Below are 10,876 nucleotides of genomic sequence, written 5' to 3'. Positions count from 1 at the left end.
GAGCTCAAAAAAAGACAGAGGCTATTGCCGTATCGGCAGCCAGAAATGACCCCTTCTCCAAACTCCTAATTGGTGGTCCCAGGCTTGCTTATCACCTCTATATAAGAGAGCTTAGTGATCGGTAATATGATTTAAGCAACTAAAATATTGATTAATAATTAAGTGTTAGCAAATACCTAAACTGCTAAGTGCTAAGACATAACCTAATAAATAAAATATTTGGCTTATAAGTGTTAGAAGATAATTAAGGCATCAGTAGAAAATCAGATATTAACTATTCAAGTGTTAGATGATTACCGAGGGATTAATTTAAAACTAAGTTGTTAGCAGATATTGCTTAACCAATGACTGAGGTAACAGTTGATAACAACATAAAATGGGATTTTTCCTAGCAGGACTCTTGCACATTAGAGGGGACTTGGGAGCAGCAGAAAGCTGACACAGCCTAGGAATGAAGGTCTAACTTGGAGTGCAAAATCCTCAGCTGGACTCTAAACTGCTGGGGGGAACTGTTTGCTTGTCTTTGGTTTTCCAGATAGGGTCTAGGCAGGGACAGCATGGAGCCAGTGCTCAAAATGCTTCCCATATAATTAAATTTAAGGGCCAAGGACTGTGCTGAGGAGAGAAAGGAAGGCAGTTGCTTAAACAATGAGAATGTGGTGAGTGAGCGAGTGAGTGGTGTGTGGAAGGAAAGGCTTAGGGGGTTTGTGAAGGCTGGGGATAAGGGAGAGCGGGTGTGTCAGGGAGAGGTGATGAGTTTAGTTCTGGAGACACTGAATTGAGGTGTCTCTAGTCATGCCCAGTAGGCAAGTGGGTATGAGTCCAGCATAGACACAAGGTAGAGATTTAGGTATCATCAGGGTGTAGACGGTGGTCAAAACCATGAGAAAAAATGAGATGGTTGTGGAAGAGTATATGAAGTGAGAAAAGGGACCTGCCTAAGGAAGCCTAAGGAAGACCAACAGGGAAGGAGTGGGCAGAGGAGGAAGAGTCATGGACAGACATCGAGAAGGAAGGAGCGCTCAGAGAGATGGGGGAAAGCCAAGAGAAGACAGGGGCAGGAAAACTAAGAAGGGAAGAGAATGTGTCAGGGAGAAGAGTCATACAATCAGCAATGTCAGAAGTGGCTGACAGGTCAAGTAGGGTGAGGTCAGAGAAATCGCCATTGAGAATGTGGTTCTGAGGTGTTCATCACAAAAATTTCTGTGATAGCTGGATTTCACTCTGTGTGTGTGTGTGTGCGTGCGCACGTGCACCTGCACACACGCGGAAAAGACCATGTGCAGAGCCAGAGCTTGGAGGAGGGTGTGTAAGGACAGGCTGGAGGCCACCACAGAGTGGTGTGTGGTCAGCCCACAGAAAGCCTTCATTTACTCTTGCAGCTTTTGGGAAGGATCATTAAGGGAGGCTTTGAGCACAGTTCAACCCTTTCACTGTCCAGTGGGAAAGTGGAAGACAGCAGAGAGGGAACAATTTGCTCAGCCTGTGAGTCAAGGGCACAGCCAAGACTTGAATCTGAGTTTCCTTCTTCTAGAAGAGTGACTTTGGGAGAAGTAGACATGAAATTCTCATTGGCCAATAAATTATCTATCAGTGACTCTGCTCATCACCTCTTTTCTATATTTATATAAAAGTGAAATACGTATTTTCACATACAAAATTCAAACATTACAAAACTACTTAACAAAGAAAGTGAATGACTCCTGTTATCCCACCCCACGCCCTCACAGACAACCACCATTAACAGTTTGGTCTACATCCCTCCCTCCCTCCTTCCCTCCCTCTCTCTCTCACACTTAACATTGTAAATTTTTAATAAAAATATTATTCTTGTTTGTACTGGATGTTTTCTTGTGTGTGCATGTGTTCATTACAACTTGCCATTTTTTCACTTTTGGACAACATTCTATGGTAGCATAGAATTTAATTCATTCATTTGAATAACCATTATTATTATTATTTTATATATTTTTTTATTATTTCCCTTTTTAAAAATATTTATTTATTTAATTAATTTATTTTTGGCTGTGTTGGGTCTTCGTTGCTGTGCACAGGCTTTCTCTAGTTGCGGCGAGCGGGGGCTACTCTTCGTTGTGGTGCGTGGGCTTCTCATTGCGGTGGCTTCTCTTGTTGTGGAGCACGGGCTCTAGGTGCACAGGCTTCGGTAGTTTTGGCACGCGGGCTCAGCAGTTGTGGCTCGCGGGCTATAGAGCGCAGGCTCAGTAGTTGTGGCGCACGGGCTTAATTGCTCCGCGGCATGTGGGATCTTCCTGGACCAGGGCTCGAACCTGTGTCCCCTGCATTGGCAGGCGGATTCTTAACCACTGCCCCACCAGGGAAGCCCTGTATTAGTTATTATTATCATTTGGATTTGTACCGTAATTTGTTACCAAACCATACTGATGGACACAAGAATTGCATCGAATTTTCACCATTATGAACAATGTACATACATATTATTGTACACACATATTTGCACAGTTTGGGAGTTTTTTAAAAGGAGAAATGGTGGATCAAAGCATATAAACATTTTGTTTTAAAAGATATTGACAAGGGATTCCCTGGTGGCGCAGTGGTTGAGAGTCCGCCTGCCGACGCAGGGGACATGGGTTCGTGCCCTGCCCCGGTCTGGGAGGATCCCACATGCCGCGGAGCGGCTGGGCCCGTGAGCCATGGCCGCTGGGCCTGCGCGTCCGGAGCCTGTGCTCCGCAGCGGGAGAGGCCACGACAGTGAGAGGCCTGCATACTGCAAAAAAAAAAAAAAAAAAAAAGATATTGACAAGTCATCCTCTAAAAACTTGTGCCAGTTTGTTGTCCCACCAACAGCTTATGCGAATGCCCATTTCCCCACATCCTCACCAATGACAGGTATTATCATTTAACAAAATCTTTCCAACTTGAATGAGGCTGAACATCTTTTCATATCCTCATTATCCGTCTCTATTTTTCTGTGAATTATCTGTTCTTATCCTTTGCCTGTTTGTAATTGTAGTATACTTTTGGTCAGTGAATTCTTATTGGGCAATAATGATAGGCTTGATAAAAAAAAAAGTCTGGGAAGACTTGGTACCAAACTGCTAACAGTGTTTACCTCCAGGGAGTGACCATATAGGAAATGAGGGGGATAGTTTCATTTTTATTTTGTATCATCTTATTTTACAATGAATTTGTATTACTTTTGTAATTGAAAAAAACACATAGGAAAACAATAACAACAACAACAACAACAAATGTTTGGCCTGGATTCTCATGGCTGGAGATTCATGTTGGGTTCAAGTTTTTATTGATCACAACTTATTTTTTGGTTCATATGCAAAAAACATTTATTGAGCGCCTCCTAGTTAGCTGGCACTGCCCTAGGCACTTTCATAGGCCTTTCATCCTCAATCTCACAACAGCCCTGTGAGGTAGGAATTGGCCTCATTTTAGAGAGTTCATAACAGGTAGGAGATTATTGCTTGTACCTCTATTTGCCACATGTTTTCAGGGGCTAGAGGTTCTTATTGGTTGTTGAGTCATTGGTCAAGAGCTGTCACTGGTCAGGGGTTCTTACAGGTTGCTCTAAGATTCAAATAATCAAACTACTAGAATTTTCCCCAGACAGGAGTGATGGGGTAGGTGGGATAAGAGTGGAGGAAGGAGAGTCAGTAGTCTCTCCCTTGTAGCACCATGTGAGTTTGCTTTGGTCACTCGTGAACAGTGAGGGGAGGGGACAGTGGGAGAGGAGGGAAAGTAGTTATAAGTCTTCTCGCTTCTTCAGGATGAGCTTCCTCACATGCGATGTAATCTGGGGCCTTATCTCCTCCACCGACACGGTTGGGTCCCAAGCCCCTATCACCTTTCCATCTGGGGCCACTAGGTACTTCCAGAAGTTCCAGGTGGGCTCCTTTCCAGAAGTCTCTAGAGGAAAGGAAGAAGGAGAGCAAAGTGTGCTTCCCTGTGTCCCCTCTCCTGGAATTCCACTATTGGTGTCCATCCCTCCCTTGAAGTAGTGGTTCTATTAGTTAGAACGAACTGGAGAGCTTTTAAAAATCCTGATGCCCAGTCCATACCCCCAGACCACTTAAGTAAGAATATCTGGGGGTGAGACTCAGGCATCAGTATTTTTCAAACGCTTTCCAGGAGATTGCAATCTGGTGCCCAGGTTGAGAGCTACTGCTTTATGATTCTGTGAAGTGCTGGGTAAGGCAATATCAGATCTTCCTTTATTAATGACCTCAAACTACTACACAGTCTATATCCTATTTTCTGATTAAATCTCAATGGCTTCCAAATGTTAGTCCATGGACTCCCTGCATCTGAATCATGGTGGTGGTGGTGGTGGAGGAGGGGGGTTAATATAAACAGATTCCTGGACTCTGCTTCAGTAGGTCTCAGGCTAATGCATTTTTAAGAGCTCCCCAGGTGCTTCTAAAGCACAGCCAGGTTTGATCTATAACTATGGGAACTGAGAAGGAACTAATAAAAACACACAGGGGAAAAAAACCAAATATTAGGATTGACCCACAAAGCAAAATTCAAATTGCCTCAGTAAGGGACCTTTTGTTTGCTACACTGTTGTTTGTTATTTACTCTTCCAGGTGAATGGATTGGCAGGGGGTGGTAGTGAGGGATATGAAGGCAACCAGAAGCATGGAATAGGAGGTGGGAGAAGGCAAAAATGGAACCCCCAAAGGAAGGGAAAGGCCTGAGAAAGGAAACAGTACTTAATGACAAGCTTGGCTAATGACCCCATTTTGTGGTTCTGAGCCTTCTGCAGAAGGAATCTATTTCTCAAATATTAAGATCTGTTTGGTTTTTTTTATGGCTGCACCACACAGCTTGCTTGGGATCTTAGTTTCCCAACCAGCGATTGAACCCAGGCCGGGTAGTGGAAGTGCCGAGTCCTAACTGCCGCACTGCCAGGGAATTCCCAAGATCTGGTATTTTAGCTCAGAAGGTTTCTCTCCTGTGGCCTACACACTTTGCCTCTGACTCAGGACAGGAGATACGGGCCGGCCTTCTCCAGGCATGTGGCGTCCCCTGCCTGCAGCTAAGTCCATAAGCTCAACTAATTCACACTGACTAAAATCTGAGGGTCCAGTCTCCTTCTAGGAGCCCCTGCAGATGGAAACAGGAGCCCAGAGAAGTCTGCAAGAGTGACTCTGAGGGAGAACTGCAAGGCAGCAGGGGCGGAGATATTCTTAAGCAGGAACACTCCTCAGCTCATCCTCAAAGATTAGTGCTAGAACAGACCATCAACCCGCCTGTGCGGGTCTAAGGGGCCCCAGGTCATCCAGCCAGCCAGTAGCTTCTGCTGCCCAGGGAGCCACAGCCTCAGCCAGCTGAGGGAAGGTGAGGGAAAGGCTCAGGACTCACGGATCAGGTACTTGAAGGCAGGGTGGGCACCAGTGCCGGTGACTGTGATCTTGCTAAACATGGGGAAAGAGACACTGTAGGTGTGGCGGGCAAAGCTCTCAATCTCCTTGTTGCTGTTGGGCTCCTGCTGGCCAAACTGGTTGCAGGGAAAGGCAAGCACGTTGAAGTGGTGAGGCCCCAGGTCCCGCTGTAGCTGTTGCAGGGCCCGGTAGTGCTGGTCTGTGAAGCCACACTCGCTAGCCACGTTCACCACCAGGGACACCTGGGTGGCAAAAGCAAAACCCAGACACATACACAAACCAGTGAAGAGGCACACACTTGTACATGGCCTGACATGCCCACGTATGTGATGCCCCCTCAACAATTAATGCTCTCTCTCATAAACATGTAGGGTCTTACAGACGTGTGAAACACATACATAAACATTCATGAGAATAAGTACACAATACACATGAATGGGTATTGCCTGTGCCCCACGACACAAAGCTACATTAGCACACATCACACATACCCACAAACACACAGAACACCATGACAGAGAGAGGCACACATACTGGTGAACTCACATCAGGAAGTGATACAGGAGAGAGAAAAGGCAGACCTGGGTTCAATTTCTGGCTCAGTCAACTAGCGCTCATCATTCTACACTGTAGTTGCCTATACATGTGTTGGTCTTCCTTCTAGAATGTGAACCCACTGAGGGCAGGAGCTATGTTCACTTCATTACTGGGCCTGACACATGGAAAAGTCTCAGAAAGTATGTGCTGAATGAATAAGTAAGTGTGCACATATATATGATCACCTGAATGGGTACATAGACAGACATGGTTTTCTTGATAAAAGGATCCCAAGAACCTCAGGGCAATCCCTTTATGCCCCTCTCCCTCCGGCAAACAAATACCACTTCCTTCTATCACTAGACTAACCCTTACATTTATGATTGCCTTATAATATATTTATTTATTGCCGTTCAGTGATAAATATAAATCTGGCTGATGGAACTTGATTATATTACTGCAGTTACAATTTTGGCACCAATGCTATGTTTTTAGCTTCTAGTTATATATTATTAAAGGATTTAAATTCTCACCCTGTGTTTAGGTAGCCAAGCCCTATCTCTCTGGACACTTCTTATTTTATTATTATTTTTTAAATTTTATTTATTGATTGATTGATTTTTGGCTGCGTTGGGTCTTTGTTGCTGTGCGCGGGCTTTCTCTAGTTGCGGCGAGCGGGGGCTACTCTTTGCTGCGGTGCATAGGCTTCTTATTGCTGTGGCTTCTCTTGTTGCGGAGCATGGGCTCTAGGCGCGCAGGCTTCAGTAGTTGCAGCATGCAAGCTCAGTAGTTGTGGCTCACAGGCTCTAGAGCTCAGGCTCAGTATTTGTGGCATACAGGCTTATTTACTCCGCAGCATGTGGGATCTTCCCGGACCAGGGATCGAATCTGTGTCGCCTGCATCGGCAGGCGGATTCTTTTTTTTTTTTAGATGTTGGGGGTAGGAGTTTATTAATTTATTTTATTTATTTTTGCTGTGTTGGGTCTTCGTTTCTGCGCGAGGGTTTTCTCTAGTTGTGGCAAGCGGGGGCCACTCTTCATCGCGGTGCGCAGGCCTCTCACTATCGCGGCCTCTCTTGTTACGGAGCACAGGCTCCAGATGCACAGGCTCAGTAGTTGTGGCTCATGGGCCTAGTTGCTCTGCGGCATGTGGGATCCTCCCAGACCAGGGCTCGAACCCGTGTCCCCTGCATTGGCAGGCGGACTCTCAACCACTGCGCCACCAGGGAAGCCCGCAGGCGGATTCTTAACCACTGCGCCACCAGGGAAGTCCTGGCCACTTTTAAGAAGAGGCAGGATTATACCAGCTGGCTCCATAAAGAGGGCCACCTTCCAGGGGCAGCCTGGGGCACTGGACATGCTCAGGCACAGACTGCTGAGGCTGGACAGGGTTTCTCGACCTCAGCACTACTGACACTTGGGGCTGGATAATCTTTGTTGTGAGGTGGCTGTCCTGTTCATTGTAGAATGTTTAGCAGCGTCCCTGGCCTCCACCCACTAGACGCCTAGTCTTAACAATCAAAAATGTCTACAGACATTGCTGAATGTCCCCTGGGGAAAAAGATCACCACCAGCTGAGAACCACTGAGCTAGGCGATGAGAACCACTGTGCTGTATCTCCCTCACCCATTCCTTGGGGCCACAGGCTGTTAGAACAACCTCCCCCATTTTGTCAGCATATGCCATATTGCGCCTGTGGTGGTGAGAAACTGGGACTCGTAGCTTCCTTCACTAGTTAGAGGTCTTCCTCTTTCTTCTTTACTGGATCCTTGGGCATTGAGAGCATTAAAGTTTGTTTATTTCTAACCTACATCTTGTGTGTCTGTCCATACTTTTGGAAGGAGGGAAATCCTATTTCTATTTCCGTGCCTGAATCCAAAAAGCTTATCTTTTTTTTTTTTTTTTTTGCGGTACCCGGGCCTCTCACTGCTGTGGCCTCTCCCGTTGCGGAGCACAGGCTCTGGACATGCAGGCTCAAAGGCCATGGCTCACGGTCCTAGCTGCTCCGCGGCATGTGGGATCTTCCCGGACCGGGGCACGAACCCGTGTCCCCTGCATCGGCAGGCGGACTCTCAACCACTGTGCCACCAGGGAAGCCCCAAAAAGCTTATCTTTAAAGTGACCAAAACACAGACAGATACACCTAAATACACACAGTAAATTTACATATACATATACCACCACAGATGCAGACTCAGATGACTACACAGAAGCAAGCAAACAAATGAACCATTCACATACACACGACACTCAGGCCTATATGTACATAACCTCACAGTGTAGGCAAGGGCATTCCTGAGTGTCACCCATTTATCTACACTCAACACTGGTCTAAATGACTGTCTTCCCAGTTAGCATGAGGGCACAAACCATACAATTTTGCTCGTGGCTATGTCTCCAGGGCTGGATCCAGTGGCAGGCATGTAGTGCCTATAAAGAAGCCAGTGCTTTTTGTTTCCAATTTTTAAAAAACCCATGGTAAAATACACATAATGAGCCAGTAGCTATTTGCAGGTGAATGAATGACCATATTGCCCAAGTGGCAAACCAAGCTTGGGTTAACACATAGTTTCACTTACAGATTCCCTGGACTGACTGTTCCTGGTTTCCCTCGAAAGCTGGAAATAAGCTGGAAATTAAGACATGGGCTCTGGAACTGGACTGCCTGGGTTCAAATTCTAACTTTACCTCGTAGCAGGTGTGTGACTTCATTTTTTGTGTGTTTTTTTTTTTTTTTTTCAGTTTCTTTCTGATTGATTTCTAGGCCTCTTGCTCCAGTGCTTTTTAGGATTTACCAGTGACCTAGAGGATGAAAACACTCAGAATCCTGGGACTACTTTCCATGTAATTTTTCTCCAGGATTTCTGTTCCTCACATCCTGGATGCCTTATTACTTCTGAAAACAAATAGCCTTTGTCTGTTTTTGTCTTAGCATCTATTACTATTAGGAATTACATTGTTCACTTCTCCGTTCCTTGTTTATTGCCTTTCTCCTCTCCACCGCATATAAGCTCTGTTAAAGGGGAAACTTAGCTGTTTTGTTCACCATTGTATCCCCAGGGCTGGCACAGTACTTAGTATACAGTAGGTGCTCAACAATAAATAATGAATTAATGAGTAGCAGAGCTGGTCAAGTGCTAAACCTGGGGCTCTCTGGTGAGCTGCACCAGAGGGAAGGGAAGGCCTGAATGGCAATGGGCCCTGCTCTTACTGGCCCTTTGCCCTGAGTCCTGGATGAGGTTCCTGCTGGGGCCCAACAAACACAAGCACAGAGCACTCTACCAAGTGCTTCCACATTGTCACCTCATTTGAAACTCACAATACCTGGAGGGGGTGCCAATCAGGACAAGGACTACTATCCCCAGTACTCCCAGGATAATTGAGAATTCCAAGGCTTAGAGAGTACTTTCTTCACTAAGGATGGCCTTGCTCCTGGGAGAAGAATGCTAACAGCCATTTGTGTGTGTGTGTGTGTTCCATCCAAATCTGGATGCTGGGCCTCCCTGTCCATTAGAAACCAACTCCCCACACTTTCCACACCACAGCCTGAGGCCCACCTTGAGAAGTGAACTTGGAGGGCTCTTCATTACACACAGTGCAACATCTCGGTCTCTGAATATAGTGTTCAAGGCCCCTCTTGGTCCCTCCCTAACCTCTTCAGCCTCATCTTTCACCCTCATGCTTTATACTCCTTCAAGCACAACTGCCTGAAGACCTCCCCACCAGTATCACCATTCTTGCTGTTTAGTTCTGAGTCTTGGCATTTGACAGTTCTCTTTGCCTGGAATGCTCTTCTTGGTCTTACTAAAACTCACTCTTGTTTCAAAGACTCACCCAGGCACACTTCCTCTCTCAAGTCCTCTCTGAGCTGAGATTCCCTCTCGGTAAGGAGGTAGCAGTTATACTGGATGACACTTAAATCTCAGCCTGAGTTGCCAGCTTAAAAGTTTGCCTAGAGTAGTCCACGGATGGATAAGCCGTTCTCCTCCAGGCTCCGTGCTTTCTAGCGCTGTGTGACCTTCCCTCTCTGGGCCTTAGTGTACTACTCTCTAAAGGATGATCTGTGTAAGGTCCCCGTGCGTCTGAAATGATAACTCCCTCTGCACCGAGCTTTCATTTCCACAGTGTTCTCACTGGACTTAATATCACCAACTCCCTCTGTTCCGGACGCGGAAACTGGGGATGGGAGGCCCTAGGGTGCTAGGGTTACTTTTTAGACCAGTGCGTGAGAGGCTGGGCCCCGCTGCCCAAAATCGCTGGGAGGGAGATCGGCGCCAGCAGCGAGAGTTTCGGGTTTCACCGCGCGCCGGGCCATGCCACGTAGTGGAGGGACAGACCCGGCGCAGGATCTGGGGGCGCCGCGCCCGATGGGATGTCTGGGTGGGGGTGGGGAGCCAGGGCAGGGTGGCCGGGCGGCCAGAGCCCCTCGGAGCCACACCCGGCAGGGTCCCGAGCCGCCGGGCGCCCCCGTCAGGCCCCGGCTGGGCGGCGCCGAGGCCCGGCGGGCGGACACTCACCGAGCCGCGGTACTTCTCCAGAGACACCAACTTGCCCCGGATGTTGACCGCCTTGAAGTCGTAGAAGTCCTGGTCCCGCTGCGCGCAGGCCGCAGCCGCCAGGAGCAGCCATGCTGCCGCCAGTCCCGCCACCATGACTCGCTCCCGAGCAGGCGGCGTGGCAAGGGCAAAGGCAGGGCTGGGGTCACGGGCGCAGGGGGCGGGAGGAGGCGGCCCCGGATCCAAGCGGCCAGCCGGGCAGGACGCGCCCCCTTCTTCTCCGCGGGCGGTGGACCGCCGGGCTCTGGACCTCGGTCTCCCTATCTGTACTGCGGGAGCGTTGGACTCCGTGCCCCTTCCCGGACCTTAGAGCCATGGTTTCAGGATTCTGCCCACTGAGACCGGAATTCATTTCGATGAGGCTCCCTCTTGCTCCAGGATGCAGCGACTAGGTAGGGAAAGGGA

The 10,876-nt window shown here is 47.9% G+C and overlaps 1 protein-coding gene across 1 annotated transcript; it reads right to left on the bottom strand.

Annotated features, from left to right (window-relative positions):
* Positions 1-3,123: 3,123 nt before the first annotated feature.
* Positions 3,124-10,567, bottom strand: GPX7 (glutathione peroxidase 7; the record flags this gene model as incomplete). Its single annotated transcript, XM_079698659.1, has 3 exons — positions 3,124-3,900; positions 5,359-5,620; positions 10,433-10,567. 3 exons carry the CDS (start codon positions 10,565-10,567, stop codon positions 3,737-3,739), a joined length of 561 nt encoding a protein of 186 aa, XP_079554785.1. The 3' UTR covers positions 3,124-3,736.
* Between the last annotated feature and the right edge of the window lie 309 nt (positions 10,568-10,876).

This window comes from Hyperoodon ampullatus (genome assembly GCF_949752795.1).
Source record: "Hyperoodon ampullatus genome assembly, chromosome: 2".
Lineage (NCBI taxonomy): Eukaryota > Metazoa > Chordata > Mammalia > Artiodactyla > Ziphiidae > Hyperoodon > Hyperoodon ampullatus.
Note: the sequence above shows the minus strand (reverse complement) of the source record. Positions and strands in the feature narration are given on the sequence as shown.